The 16,136-nt window shown below is 44.1% G+C and overlaps 1 protein-coding gene across 1 annotated transcript in view; it reads right to left on the bottom strand.

Annotated features, from left to right (window-relative positions):
* Window positions 1-16,136, bottom strand: part of LOC144114147 (putative ATP-dependent RNA helicase TDRD12) — a 169,337-nt gene that overhangs the window by 36,511 nt on the left and 116,690 nt on the right. Inside the window, 2 exon segments of the mRNA XM_077647669.1 lie at window positions 1,481-1,637; window positions 7,978-8,182. Coding sequence (XP_077503795.1) covers window positions 1,481-1,637; window positions 7,978-8,182 — 362 coding nt within the window.

Genomic DNA, 16,136 nt, shown 5'->3' with positions numbered 1-16,136 from the left:
TGAGAGACTGTGCAGGTTGGCTCCAAGGCTTTTGTTTTTGCCATTGGCTTTTTTTCTAGTCGCTGTTTGCAGATTTCTTCAGAAGACGAAGACTGTGCCAGATTAAGGCGGCCACTGCAGCAATAGTGCACATGCTGCCTCCTTGTGGCTGCTTCACTTCTATCGACAGCTGCTCAGGCAGACAAAGCCATTAAGAGGTGTTCAGGCTGTTCTGTGCATGCAGAACGATTGTGAGAGCATAAAACCTTGCAAATTCCAGAGAAGCACGTTGCGCTTGAAGGAGAAAAAAAATTCAGTAGACAATAATGTAAAATTTTTCACATGCTGTATATTTGGCTGTTTCCTGGCTGGCACTTTACCCACAGTTCTGTGAAAAACATAACAGCAGGGTTCTACCATATTTAGAACCTAAGGTTACGCTACACATTGTGCTATCAACTTATTTCCCTTCACAGCAGATCACATTAACATAAGCACGCTCTAATAGTACAATATTGTGCGTAATCAAAACATACAACAGCTTTCTTCTTGTGTAATGAGACGCTGCAAGGATGAGACAAATTTAAATAAACTCCTTAATGGGATCAGAAGTTTTTGCTTGAGCATTCTTGCTCCAAAAGGTCCCTACAGGCATAGTAACCACGAAACGAAACTAAGAAAGACAGTGTGTAGCATGCTTAACCAATTCCAGGCCACTGTTTACCATTTATTCTGGTTAAGTCAGCAGAAGTGTGTGGCATCTACATAACATTACATTCAACCTGCTGCAGAACTGTGATCTTGTGGGCTTGAAAATCTGATAGGAGACGTCTGTTGGCTCATGCCACCGTCACACACCAACAAGCAACCTTTCCAGTTCTGCATCAGCGATTGCCGATAGAGAGCCATCATGAAATTTTGCTCTTCTCAAATCGCACATCACTAGGTTGATTTCAGTGCAGATGAAAATGTCGACGTTGCTTGCTGGCTAAAATTTCATGCTTAACTGTCCTACACCATAAGAAAAAGTGATGAAACAGAACAGAAAGTTGGGCTAGTTGTATGGCAGTATAGATTTTTATTCATAATGAATAAAAACTTATCTTTAATCACTTGAAAGTGCTAGGCTGAAACAGCCCAGAGGAAAAGCACCTTCGCATGACAGCCTTCAAACACATATGCATCACGACACTGATGGGCCATCTTGCTCCAAGAATGTGGTCTCGTGGAGTTTTCTAGCTGAGCGAAAAACAATCAGTGATGTGGAAATGCCCCAACCATCACTGGAATGATGGTGATTTCCGTGCATCACAAAGAAAGTGCAACACAAACGTCTCCGCCACACAAGTCCAACACAATGAGCCTTGTTAACTCTCTTCACTGGGATACAGCAATACAGCAAACAAATGTCACATGACGGTTACAATTGTATCTCAATTGTACCTTCAAGCACTACATTTATCACCTGAAATAATACACTATGAGAGCTTCTATCACCTACCATGAGTTGAATTCCAATGTTTGAACATAAAACTGCGATGGGGAAACAACTGTCCAAAGATAGACATGACAGAAATCCGTTGAATTAAGGTATGATGAACAATGACGGCTAACAGTGGCAGCATCAGCACTGTCAATCTCATTTCTTTCTTTTTTTCCTGTAAAGAGCAAAGCACAAGGCAGCATTTAGGGTGCTTTCAACATCAAGACAATCATCATTTAGAAATATAAATCTAAAATGTACCACATTCACGCTTTCGAGTGCTGCTGCCATACAAGTATGGCAGCATGGGCATGTCCCCAGTGGTCACTTCCGTGAATGTAAAGTGGCGATCATGCGTTTAAAATTTCACACCACAATAAAAGTAGATGTTACGGAGAGCTTACATCATCTCCGAGACCTACAGAATTTATTTGTGCTTCCACCTTGCACAAAAAAAAATAATTTTTGCTTTTTTGAGCATTTCGCATGGTTTTGATTAGATGCTCAGGGTTTCTCCGATGCATTGTCTGCTCTTGTGGAGGTGCACAAGAGGAGATTTTTATCTTTATTAGCACTTCGTTTGCTTATTGCCGGCACTCATGTGGCGTTCTGCTCCTGACTCTGTGCACTTAGTTTACTTTGAGGTGTTCAGTTGTACTTTCTTTTGTTATTGCCACGTATGCCACGAACTCTTCTGGCCCCGAGAGTTTGAATCTGAGGATGACAGTTCGTCTCCAGGCAAGCAGCTACACACAACCAGTTCGAACTCTGAGTCAGTCACCTCAGCAACATCTCGGAAGCGGATGTAACAACACTCAATGAGACAAATATCGTCAGTCCTAGTCAGTAAAATATATTTTTTTCATTTTTGCATCAACTGCTTTTGTGCTTCATTATTTACTTTTTTTTTAGCCTTTGGCTTTTTAGTAGCAGGTTCCTCAGTTTTCGCACCCTCCCCAGCGCAGACTTTGACAGCACACCAAGGTGCTGTCCGCCAATAACACCACCAGTTGGTAATCTTTTGAGGAGAGCTCCGGCGCAACGTGCTCAGCAAACTTGTGTTCTAAGCTAAGCATTAAACATTTGCATTATGCACTCGTAACTGTCCTGTGTTTTTTTTTACCCTGGCATAAAAAATGCGAGCCTGACCTTCAGGGCAGGCAGTCAGCATGTTCTCATTATCTCGCGCAATTGGCCTGTGCCATCAGCTACTACAAAATTGTCTGATCGCGTCAAAGTGAACAATGCTGAACACCAGCGGCACGAACGTGTCTGACTGCGTGCGTTTATTGACGATGGAAAGACGGGCGGAGGTATGATATGAAATTTTGACCCTTCCAAAAAATTTTCTTTAAACTTTTTTCCTGCGTAATGAGCCCTCCCCCCAAACTGATGTCAAGATTTTTGGAAAAAAAAGTGGGCTCATTGCACAAGGATATACGGTAAACCAATAAATACTAAACACCACGAGAAAACACCCTTACTACTGTACTAAATAAGCACCAAGAGAGACAACAGTAGCACTTAACCCTTTCACTGATGTGCCTGTATGCTCTCCACTCTGTGTTAAAAAATATGCAGTGGAACACAAAGCTAGAATGCTTGGGGTGGCACTGCCATCTATAGTACATTTCTAGAAGCTTGTATTATTATCTCTCCACTGGGTTTGTCAGTTGAAGGTCATGGACCACAGAGCAACCACACCAACCCCCCCTACGTGGTGCGACGGCGGCGGCGTGTGCGCGCGCGCGCGTGTGCGTATGTGTGCGCACGCACACGGTGCTTCAGGGAAGACCCCCAGTTAATCACGAGAGGCTGCTCGGGAAGTACAACCTGGGTCGCAAACCAACCCAAGCAACCTAAGTCCCACCGATGACAGCACTTGCCATAGAAGCATAGTGGTGCATCGCTCGACTGCTACACCACTGCACGAGGAATGGTATGAGGACTCCCAAGGATCTGTGAATGACCAATTCCACACATATGGACAATAGCCTATCACCACTATCTGAAAAAATGGCATCAAATTTAGTGGGCACGCGTCACTACCTCTCCGCGGGCTCACTTACCGCTATCAGCGGCAAGCACGGATCATTGCCATCCATTGCTCTCTTTCATCTTTCGTTCGCAAGCTGCTGTTTTTAAGGCAAAAGCCTCGTATGGTTTATCAGTTAAATTCCGGCAGTGACCGACCATCCACGAGAGAGACAGAAAACATATCTCAAGATGTCATCAGCAGAGCTTACATCATCAGGAAAGAAAAATAAAAATGCTTCCGAAGTGGGTTTCGAACCCAGGCTGCGACAATTCACAATTGTCATTGCCCTAGGAAACAGACTCTGTCCTCAACATACGTCTCTGCCGTGAATTCTCCAAGCTTCAATGAAGCAGCACCCATCAACTGCCGCTGACATAACCCCACGAAGTACAGAGTGGTAGTGCAGAGCGGCACGCGCTGCAGCACACTAGTATAAACCTACTTGTTGGTTTGCAGTGAGACTTGCGAGTCATGCAAACTACTGACTGCAAACCTTCAGTATAGCCAGAGGCAAGACTGAAATATAAAATTTCATCGGAAAACAGTTTAGAGTCAAGCAGTGATAAGCAACATACTAGGTTACTGTGTTTTTTTAAAAGAGATTATATTAAGAGGAATAAGAGTGAGTTAACATGCGCCTTCTGTATTAGCAGCCAAACTATAAACTCTCAACCTCTTTGGGGGGGGGGGGGCACTTGATGGTTTCCAAAAGGTGCTTCCTGCCTAGCATAAATGCAAAAGCAAGCATGCATATGCACGACCCCTCAAAAAAGAAAAAATATCCATTTTCAGTGTTAATAATACCTGGCAGTATAGAAAAAGTCTACTATAAGCAATACCAATGCGGTTTTTCGCAAAATAAAGAGGGTGAAAAAAATGGTGAGGGTTAACCCCCTGCGGTCCCATCGTGCCCCCCCAAACAAGGTAACACAGCCGAATCAATTTGCTGTTGGGAGCTGCCTCATAACCTTTTTCCTGGTGGAATTTTGCACGTCTTTCTCACTATGCATGATTTGCCATCTCTTAAAGAGTGAATAAACTTAATTTTTTCCCTTAAATTTTCTTTTTTTACACTAGGGAGTGGCGCTTAGGTGCTTTGAATCTTGGCACACCTGAGTGCTCTGTGGCTCTGTTTCCATGCTGCTGGCAGCAAAGCATGGCTACATTCTCACCAGGTACTTTTTATGTCAAGGATTTCTAAGCTTTTAGCAAAAGTGAGGACAGTTTTAGCGAGGAAGAAAATTATGTTCCTCCATCAAATGATGGAGATAGCGATTTTACTGAATCAAGTGGTCGCAGCAATGAAGAAGACTGCTCTAGTGATGGCTGCTCTGGTGCAATACCACCGGAAACTGATTAAGCAGTTGGTGGACGATGTGAGGGCCCACGCTAGGAAGTGGGGTTCATCTGCATGTTTGGACTAAGAAGAAAAGCTGGATGGCAGGGCTCATTTCTTATATAGATCCTTAGCCGAAGCAGCAAGGATTGTGCTGTTTGCAGTTATCAGAAAACTAAAAGGGGCAGAAAAAAGCAGTATTTTTTCTGCAAGGCTTGCAGTCAGAACACAAGACTGCACCCAGGAGAATGCTTTGAGTGGTACCACATGCTGCCGAAGTATCTTTCAAAGATTTGAGCAAGAAACACCAAAAATAAACATTGCCTGCGTTATCCTTACACAGTTCTTTTCTCAGTGCCCAAACTTGGCGAAATAGTTTCGAAGTGGAACAGTTGTAGAGTAGGTAAAAGTTTCGGACCGCAAAGGTTTCAAGCATTCATGGACTTGGGTGCTTGAGGGGAAACCAAAAATCACTTCTCTGAGGAATCCAAGGGTTTCAGGGAAATCAATTTCAGAACCCCCACCTTAAATGGCAAGATCACAGCTTTCCTATACAGAAAATAGAGAATCCCTGTCCCACTGAATAGCATAAAAACCTTACTATATGTACATACTATAACTGTTTTAACATAAGACTGCACAAAAAGAATGCAGCCTTTAAAAGCATTATGCAGATAAAAATGAGCTGGGATGCTTTCTAAAGAAACAATGGAGAAAAAAAGCAGCAGCTCATCAATATCCCTCAAAGGAAAAATGCAGCAGAGGCCACTTATAATTAAAATGACCATCATGCACAGTTCACTAGTTATACCCAAATGTTTGCAGTAAGTGGATCGGTCATAATCTTAACAACAGCAGCCAGGTGTACTTTCGTGGAGCACTACGTACACAGTATCTGCAAGTCGTCATCACCTTGGCCACGTTTTGACGCTAGTTGGCATGTTTTCGCATATCACGATCAACGGGGCGATTGGCAACCACGTTCTTAGGCCTGGAGCATCACGCAATGGAAAGACTTAATTAGGGGTATGCGAATACTGGAATATTCGACTTGCGAATTGAATACCTAGTATCTGGGTGACCATGAAACATCCAAAACATTAGAAAGTTTCATGAAAAACAAAAACAAAGCCTACTATGCAGTTCGCTGCTTCCTATTCCCATATTCAGGATGAAAGACTTGGCACAGATTTGCCTCCGAACTGTGACTGCTGTTGCAAGTTTGTGCGGCAGATGATGTCCAAGTACGGCACAAATTTGAAACCATGCGGGCGCAATATGGCGGCTCGTGGAGAATATCAGCCCCACCATTTAAGAGGCTCCCTTTTAACTTGAACTTCGTTTTGGTTGATAAAGTTTTCAATCACCCTTACAATCTGAATTTACGAGGTTCCACTGTACACATTATATAGTGGCTTAGGTACTGGTGGTGAGTGAGAACAAGGTCCGAAATTTCAGGCGCTCTTATACATTGGCTCTATGGGCCACGTTGTAGTGCCGCGAAGAAGTCCGAATAATCAATCATGTCCGAAAAGTCACAGGTCCGAATTTTCGGTTGGCGACAGTATTTTGCTGCAGGCTCGATGCCGTCTGAGGCTTTCAAGCTTTAAAAGAAACAAGACTTCAGGGGCTAGCACGGACTGAGCTGTGCAGCTTAGCACAACCTCCAAGTGACTGTGCTGAGCCCCCAACATCAACAGCAGACAGCCAGTATACTGGACAATGCTGACGAACTTGCAATGTCATCTGTAAGGCACAACTGTCAACCAGGCAACACTGAATTCCAAGGGTATCTTTGAGAGCTAGTTTGTAGGAGGGATGAAGACTCTTTTGCATTGCACACTAGAGAAAAACAGGGAAGCAGAACATTCTCGGCCTGTGCAGCATGGCTATGAAATACTTGGCAATGCCGGCAACACAAGTACCAATTGAGAACTCTTCCACGGCTGGAAACATTGTCACGGCCCAACGAGAAAAGGTGTCCCCGGATCATTTGCAGCAGTTGCTTTTTTTTGCATGCGAGTTTATGAGCACTTTAGCACATCTTTCAATAAGTTTGTTGCTATTTGGTATTCCCACACCCCTGCTCTTAATTATTGGGCATTTATCAGCCAGATGTGAAATCTGTACCAGCAAATAATGCAATTTCTGAATCTACGGAGTTATGTTTTGTCTTTGTTGATTGCTAACTGGTGACAGCCTTTTGCTAAACATCATACAGAAATTGCACGAGAATGAAGCAGGCATGGCATGTTTTCATGCACAGGAAATGTTGCACATTGTTGTAGCCTTTGCTAGAGCCAGTTTTGGGGGCCAAATAAAGCACAGAAGCATTTGGTGAGCTTAGCACAGACACAGTGCACGAGAAAGGACCTTTTTGGGAAGCTTGTATGCAGCACTGATGTCTGTGAAGCAAAGTAGGCATGCAAGCTCTTCCAGTCTGTAACGTTTAATCGGCCTCTAAGGGATCTGTGATCAGCGCATGCACAGGTGATAATTGGTACCACTGATGAACACTCGCTCTCCAACGCTGAATGAAATCATATCTTTCTGTTCAGGCATGAAAAGATCTCTTTTTATGAACTGCCAAGAAAAGATTCTTAAGGGTGCCGTGTTTGAAGAGGACATTAGCTACTGCTGTCAATCGACGAATGTGCCGCTCCTGCTCTGTGACGAGGTTGTTTCCCGAAGCAGGCAAGCCCCAAAATTAAGTGGCGAACTCTTTTATTGTATTTTTGCATAACCCGTGCCCTTTCCGCAGTCTTTGCAGAAAAAGTGAAAGCAGTATCGATGTTCATGGAGGACCACGATGAAGACCGTGCAGCGTATGCTGGCATGCGAGTTCCTGGCATTTGCGTGTTTGCTGTAATGAAGTTTTACCTCCGCAGACGTTCAAACTATCCGACATTTAGTGCCATAGACCTAACGTAAATTGTGACGGTCACGTCATCTCTGCTCATACTAAGCAAGTGTTCAAGTGGCTCGACAGTATATGCTAACTGATGTATCCCAAGTACTTGCCGATGAGGCCAAAACATGGATGCTAAAAAGACAAATCTGAGAATGAGACTGAATTTTAGATGATCTGAATGCGCCCTTATCGAAGCAACATTTGGGTAAACATACTACTTGTGTACATACCTGGTGGAAGTGGAGGTACTGTTATTCCTGCATCGACAACCATCTTATGCAGGGTCTTCATGTGGTTTTCATTAGTGCAAGCCAAACCCTCGGTAATAAGAGTGGAGCGCACGTTTCCAAAAGTCACCTCTACATTGACAGAAGGCAGTCTTTCCCGCATGACTAGAGGGTCAAGCCACAGAGTGTTGCCGAGCCGCAATACCACCTACAAAGAAACAAGCAAATCCTAAGAATATACACTTTTCTGGCTACTGCTAACTACAAATGACTTCAAAAAGCAACATGTAATGTTGTGCACATGTGTCAGAGAGGCCTTGATAGAAACTCAGTTTCGAGAGTAATGAGAGAAGTCACAAAAAAATGGTTACCACATCATCACAGTCTCACGTGCTTCTTCATGTGCCTGTCACATCTACATGCACATGTTGCAATGTCGTCGTGTTGTATTGGGTTTAATGGCACATAAGCAATTAAGGCAATCATGCGCCAAACTCAAGGTGTAAGGAATTGTTTTCTGCAGGTTTTTACAAAAATAAAAAAATTATGGCAGTGTAGAAAGCTTAAAAAGTTATTTTCTTCTACTTAGTATCCAGAGTAAAAAGATTTATAAATGGCCAACATTACAAGTTGCAAAGCAGGTCAGGGAACCTCATCAGCTGTCTTTGGCTGGGCAAGGACTGAAGGCCCCTAACCAATCACATAAAACAACCTCAGCCCTTTTCTCCGGAATGAGAAAGTGGTTGAGGTGTACTAAAATACATACCGACCAGTGGGTTAAAAAAAAATTTTAGTCTTGAGAAATCCAGTTTCTTTTAGAAAGCTAAAAACAGATGATAATATATATCAATATTGCAAATATAGCCTGGTTTCCGTTTACAGATAAACTATTAAAGAAACTAGAGGGAGTTCAAAGGAAAGCTGTAAGATTTATCTACAACAAATACAGACAAACTGAATCACCCACAGAACTCATAAACAACGTTGGAATACTTACATTACAAAACCGCGCCAGGCTTGCATGACAGAAACTACTTTATCAACTTATTCACAACATGGTGAACATAGATTGTACAAGGCATATTTCAAAATCAGAAACAAGAACAACGAGACATAAGCACCCACAAACATTGGAAGAATATCGATTCAACACAGACTGTTTTAGACATTCGTTTTTTCCGTCAGCCATTCGAGAATGGAATAACCTATCATCAAGTGTAACCATCTCATCTTTAGAAAAATTTTTAGAGACATATGAAGCGCACCTACTAGCTTTACAATGTGCATTATAAACACCATTTCGTCAGCTCCAGTGCTCTATTTGATTTAATGAAAATTGTTCTTTCTAATGTGTAATGCATTTATGCTGCTCTTGTTTCTGTTCCCTTGTATTGTTGCTCCCATGTTGTTTCTCACCGATTATTATTATTGCTATTAAACCTAACAGCCTATGTTCACATATAGTTGCAACGCTGTGTTTTATGTACCTGCTTCGTTGAATACTGTTTTTGCCCTTCCTGCGATGATCCCAATTGGGATTGGCAGTATTTCTAAATAAATAAATAAAATAAATAAATAAAATATCATCATCTCCTAAGAGAAGTGCAGGATGAAAAGGAATGCATTCGTTATAAAATTGAGTGAAGCACTTTTTCCTTAGTTTTTCCAGTTTCGCACAAGATAAGATGTGGTTAATTGTAACTTCGTCTCCGCATAAGATGTGGTTAATTGTAACTTCGTCTCCGCATTCTTCGCAAACAGGTTGATCTAGCTCGAGGGGATGCTTGCAGCGCGACAAAAAACACAAGGGACAGAGACGAGACGAACAGGACAAGCGCCTTCGACAAAAAACACAAGGGACAGAGACGAACAGGACAAGTACCTTGTGTTTTTTGTCGCGCTGCAAGCATCCCCTCGAGCAAAATGAACCAACTCGCCCAGCAAAATGTTTTGTTGATCTAGTTTTGTCAGCAGGAAATTGTGTGTGAGGTGTGTGTGTCCTATACGAAGACGGCAGTTCAACTTTCTTCCTCTGATGCCAAGCTCGGCAAGGTCTTGTAGAATCACGAACTGCCAAGCCGTATCGTATGCCCTATCTAAATCGAAAAATACAGCAAGACAGTGTTGCTTATGAGCGAAAGATTCTCGAACAGTATTTTCAAGACGGACTAGGTGATCTGTTGTGCAGCATCCCTCTTTAAAACCGGACTGATGGGCATCAAGAAGTTCACAGAATTGAAGGACAAACATTAATCTTATATTAGGACACTTTAAAAGGATTTTGCGAAGCAACTAGTAAAAGCTATGGGTTTATAACTGCTAGGAGAGGTTTGGGGTTTCCCAGATTTAAGGAACGGTACAATAATAGCTTTTTTCCAGGCTTTGGGTATTTTCCTTGAAACCCATACTTTGTTAAAGAATCTTAAAAGTGCTTCTACAGCAGGCTTGGAAAGATGGGCAAGCATTTCATAGTGTATTTGGCCAGGTCCCGGAGCAGTTTTCTTGCCGGCAGACAGTACAGTGTTTATTTCTTGGAGTGTAATAAGACTATTGTATTTTTCATTAGCACCTCCACTTGTTGGAAGCCTTTGTTTTTCGGCTATATTTCTCTGTTTTAGAAATGACTGCATACAGTGTGGTGAACCTGAAACTACAGTGAAGTGCTCCCCCAATATGTCTGCCTGTTCCCCTAAACTTGTTTGTGTACCAGGTGTTGTGAAAAGAGGAATTGTGAAAGGTGAGTAGTGGCCATTACATTTTCGAACTTGCTCCCATATTTTTTTTAATGTGGTTGAGCTGTTTATAGAAGAGACACAAATTTGCCACGATGTTTTCTCGGCCTTGCGCCGGATACCCCTCGTTTGTGTTCTTGCCTTTTTGAAAAAAATAAGGTTCTCATGAGTTGGGTATCTGCAAAAGGCTCCCCAAGTTTTATTCTGTTGTTTTTTTGCCTCCTTACATTGTTGTGTACCAAACTTTGTGGTACTGGCGCACCATTCCCGTGGATTTTGGAATTGATACATGTGCAGCAGAAAGAATGCATGTTGTCAACACCTCATTAATCTCATCTGTCGTGTGCGTCTGGCTTGGGCACATCCGGAACCCCATGTAAACACGTACGGAACGCAGCCTGTGTGTGGACAAGAGTGCGTACGCTGTGATTCATTTTCTGTTTTGACTCCACATGGAACTAATGAGTCAAGCGGACGGCGCCGGAGGGGAGTGTGGGGTGCGCAGGCGACCCAGCTTGGCCGGGCCCCACTGTTCGCAGCCCCGCTTCGAGAAGCAGCAACAAAAACGCGCGGCGCCTTTCATCCCTACCCCGGCGACGCTGCCCAAGGCCATGACCCGGGCGGCGGTCATTCAGCGTGTGGCCAGGAGGCGACTTTGGAGACGCGTTCCTCATGCTCACTGTGAGCGCTTCTCAGCTCCATATGACTGCCAGGCACTTCCTGTGCACGTGGGGGCGTCAAGAAGAAATGGGGAGCGGTGGCGCCTTAAGTGGCCCCTCGGAGACAGCTTTCGACAACCTGTGTTGTCCTCACATGCTCTTTGAGCGAGTAAAATTGCCGCCCCGCGGGGGAGGATGGAGTGATCTGAGAGGGGAATTACTGTTAGTATCCGTGACAATGACTTTCCCCTCTCCCCAATCCTTGATTGGGCGTGTTTTACTCTCCTCTGTCTCCTTTTCAATGTGTTTTATTAAATGCGTTTTCTTTTCCCCGGTCCTTGATTGGATGAGTGCTTGTGTTTTGACCTAATTGGCTGGCGTCCCCACTGTGGGCGGGGACTTAGGGATTAAAAGAAGACGTTTTGGTGGGACCGGGGGCTGATTTCGTCGGGTCACTCTGCGGATCAATCAGTATGTACATAGTTGTTCTCCTTGTTGTACCTTCCATTCTGTCTTAACTATTTTATATGTGATTAAACAGTTTACTTCCTGAAGTTCCTCGAGTAATGTGACTGAGCAAGTCTAGAACCTCAAGACGTCGGCATCCAACAACTTCTACCTTTCCCTTTCGGGTTGACATCAAAGAAGAGAAAGGGGTAAAAGGAACACAACTCTCATTCATGCAGTGTTTTTCTAAAATTATATCCTGTAAACTGGCTTTTTTTGTAAACAATGCCCAATCAGCTAAATGTAGTTTCCAACGCCATAGTTTTGTTGGAATAACTGTTGGTGAGGTTGACAGACCTATTATAACAGGGAGATGATCGCTTCCATATGGATTGTATAAAACACTCCAGTTAAAATCACTAAAAACAGATGGTGAACTAAAAGACAAATATAAAACACTCATCCACTCATCCCCCAAGGATGGGGAACAGTATGTGGGTTTACCTGAGTTCAGCAAAAAGACATTAGTGGATAGAATAAAATCCTCGATGAGCTGCCCTCTAGTGTCTGTTTTCTTACTTCCCCAAGAACGAGAATGTGCATTAAAGCCGCCAACTACCAGATATGGCTCTGGTAGCTGCTTTAAAAGACCCTCTAAGTCAGGGAGTGTTATTTTCAGCTGTGGCTCAATATATACAGAGCACACTGTAATAGTTTTATGTGCAAGCAGAGCGGCTGCTACAGCTTCAAGTCTTGTTTTTAGTTTACGCTCACTAGCCGGGACACCATTTTTCACTATAATGGCCACACCTCCCGACAGCCTGCTCGCCTGTTCTCAGTCGCGTCGAAAAACATAATAATTCTTAAGAAAATTATTGTTTTTAGGACCTATATTTGTCTCTTGTAGACATAACGCAACAGGAGCATGTGCTCCTAGGATATCTTTTATGTCACTGTAGTTATTCAGATGTCCTCTACAGTTCCATTGAATTATGAAAGACATCTTAATTTTGTTTTTGTATGTAGTTAAAAACTAGATCAAGTTATTTATGGCCCCTTGATTTGGGGCCTGTCTTTTTTTGACCGATCCAGAGAGCTCCGCAGACCACCCGACGTGGATGGCACGGGGCTGCCTTGGGTCGTGTCCATCGCCTCTGCAGAGGCGCTGGAAGACCGTGCAGAGGGCACGTGGATGTTAGAGTTGGACCTCGACCTGTGCGAGGAGGTCTTGGGGGCCATGAACCCGGGGGTCTGCGAGGCCTCTTTTTTGGTTGGCGGGGTAGTGTTACCTACTCCACCTGGGGGCGCGGATGGCCCAGCCACAGGCTCACTGTGAGTGGCCTGGGCAGGTGCCGAAGCCTGTTGGTGTGCCGCGCCCACGCACCACATCGGCGAAGTTTGTTTTTCCGGGTGTCTACCAAGTTGACGTTTCCAAATTCCTCGAGTTTTCCAGGTTTTCCCTGAGTGCATTTGTAAAATTCCCTGAGTGACATAGTACTTTGTTTTATGCGAAAACAAGCTGACACAAAGCCACCTGATGGTATCACTCTCCAGTAAGCATGTTAAAAAATAAAAACGATTTAATCCTATTTGAATAGTAAGGAGTAGTGTTTATTTCATTTAAAAAAAAAAGGAGAGATTAGCAAAATGCATAACAAATCAAATATCTTCGAAAAAATGCTAAGACAAACTGCGAATTGAATTGAACATTTTCAAATACTAACTAAAAGGAAGATGCATGCGGAAACAAATATTTTCAAATGTGAGATATATCTATCTACTGATAGTAACCACAATAGTGTGGGACCTGAGCTTTAGCGTCACAAGTGTGATTCTCTGTAGAAGTGAAAGAGGTATGAAGTGAAAAACTTCATAGGGTAAATGTTGCTTCCGGTTATGCGTGCGTATTCAGCGCGTCGGGCAGGTACACATTTGAGTAAGCTGTACAAAGCACGAAGAAATTCCACAAGGTGCCAACCTGTTGCCTTGTGTCCGATTTTGAAAGCACCCTTCAAAACATGAAGGCCACAGCGATCAACTTCGAGAATACGACGGCTATCGCTGGATTCACAAAGTTCTTGTTTGATCTCGCGGCGAAATTTTATATTTACATTTGGCCCATCCACCGAGATCTGAAGAATTTTTGTTCGGGACAGTCCATCTGTGAAAGCTTTAAAAGCAGACACCAATTCTTCCGCCCGCATGCGCCCCAAAAAGCACGACGTCAAGTTGTGCTTTCACGCTCTGCTCAGCATCCAACCAAAAGCGAACCAACAAGTCCATTCGCTCTTTTTGTGCAACTTCGTTTAACGATTCGTCAAACTCCACGACGAAGTGGGAGGCTTGGCTTACTTCCGACATGAAGTTCTCCTTGAAGAAAGGTGAGAGGCCATAGACAATAGTATATCTTACCTTGTCTTTGCCAAGCTGCATTTTCTTGGCTATAGCTGCTGATGGGAACATCAAAGGGAACAGAGAAGACGATGCCGCGGCAGCACGGAGTGATGAGTGCGTCATAACAGCACTGAGGCACCACATCATTTCAGCATTTATGCCCTCTAAGTCACGCTGAAAGATATCCTTTGCTGTATGATCGGATTGGACGACCGTCGCAGCAGTTGAAGCACTTGAAGGGTGTGCAGGAACTGACGGCACTGGCCCGGCATTGCTCACAACGGTGGTCGGCAGTGTCAAAAATGAGGCTACAGAGGTTGTCCTGGCTAAGATAATGGCCAGTTGGTGCTTCTTACTTTCAGCGTGACTTGTCACTGCTCTTCTTTCCATGTTGCTAAGTGAAATCTGCTTTCTGCACAGTGCATAGTACGCTGCATTCGGGTTACTTTCGTCAGGCCTAATCCAGGCTGCAAACTTGCAATGTTTCGCATTCGTCCAGTCCTGGACGGAAGTGCACTTGAAGGCCGTCATTGACATGTCGCACACAGCTTCCCTGCGGCACCACAGCAGTCAATAAAATTAAGTTGGTTCAAAATGGCGCAGCTAAGTGCTGACAGAATTCGTTGCTTCGCTAGTGTTGGCAGATTACGAAAAGGCGCAAAACTATTTCCCTTTCTCCCAAAGTTGCGCCGCCTGCATCGCGTGCGTGCACCCCCACGGCAGAAACGGGACGCTTCCATCAAGGAGATGTGCAGGAAGGAGTTCATTTGGGACCATCACAAGTTCTCACACAACGTTTTCTGCCGCCTTGTTGGAACTGTCCACTCGGAAACACAGGAAAACATGGGGAGGCTGCTGGCCGTCGAACACTGCACCTGCGAACCGTAGGAAACGCGCGCTCTGCCGTCGGCCACAGTGCCGGGGAAGCGCGGGAAAGTGTCCACTTTCGACGTAGTACGCTTCGAAATTGGAAGTGCCGCTGGCGCCGCAAAGCTTTTTGCCGCCTTGCTGGGATGCTCCACTTAACAGCACAACGTTGGAGGCCAGCGGTCCGCTGAGGAGAGGGGGCGTAACGCCGCACTGGACAATCCGTGCAATGCCAATCCGCATTGTTTACACGAGGCAGCATTATCGCGACTTTAGTTCCTTTTATGTAGAACTGCAGCTAATTTTCCCTGACATAGGCACAAATCCCCTGAGTTTTCCTTGAGTTTTTCCAGATTATTTAAATTCCCTGAGAATTCCCGGTTGAGGTTTTCCCGGTTGGCAGACACCCTGTTTCTGCTGTGAAGGAGAATGTGCTTGTTTGTGTGCATTGCCTTCTTGCTTTTTTGAAATAAATGTTTTCAGTAGTTTTGAGTGTGATTATTTTTTTCTTTCTTCCAGGACGGACATGCCCTGGAATATGCAGCATGGTCTCCTTCACAGTTTGCGCAGAAGAGTGATCTTTTGAAGCACATTTTGCACAAGTTTTGCAACCATGGCAACTCTGTGAACCGTGGCCGAACCTCTTGCAGTTAAAGCATCGTCGAGGGTTAGAAATGTAGGGTCTCACATTAATTTTCAGATAACCCCCTTCAACTGAGTCTGGGACAGTACTATGTGCAAATGTCAAGACTATGTGCTTTGTTGGGATCTCTTTGCCCTCATTTCTTTTTGATACTGTGGACATCAACGACGTTTTGTTCAGCAAGCTCTTCTTTGATTTCTTGTTCAGTGAGTTGGAGGAAATCATTCTCTGAAAGTACACCATGGACTGTGTTGAGGGATCGATGGTCAGTGATGGAGACAGTTATGTCATCCATAGACATAATGCTAGAGAGTTTTGAGTTTTGGATATTATCTCGGAGTTCGAGCAAGAGGTCTCCACTGGCCATTTTTGTTACCTTGTAGCCTAACCCCAAGGCACTCATCAGGCATTTTTCGACAA

Source organism: Amblyomma americanum, chromosome 1 (genome assembly GCF_052857255.1).
Source record: "Amblyomma americanum isolate KBUSLIRL-KWMA chromosome 1, ASM5285725v1, whole genome shotgun sequence".
Taxonomy (NCBI): Eukaryota; Metazoa; Arthropoda; class Arachnida; order Ixodida; family Ixodidae; genus Amblyomma; species Amblyomma americanum.
The sequence above is the reverse complement of the archived record's forward strand: the minus strand, read 5'-3'. Positions and strand labels throughout refer to the sequence as shown.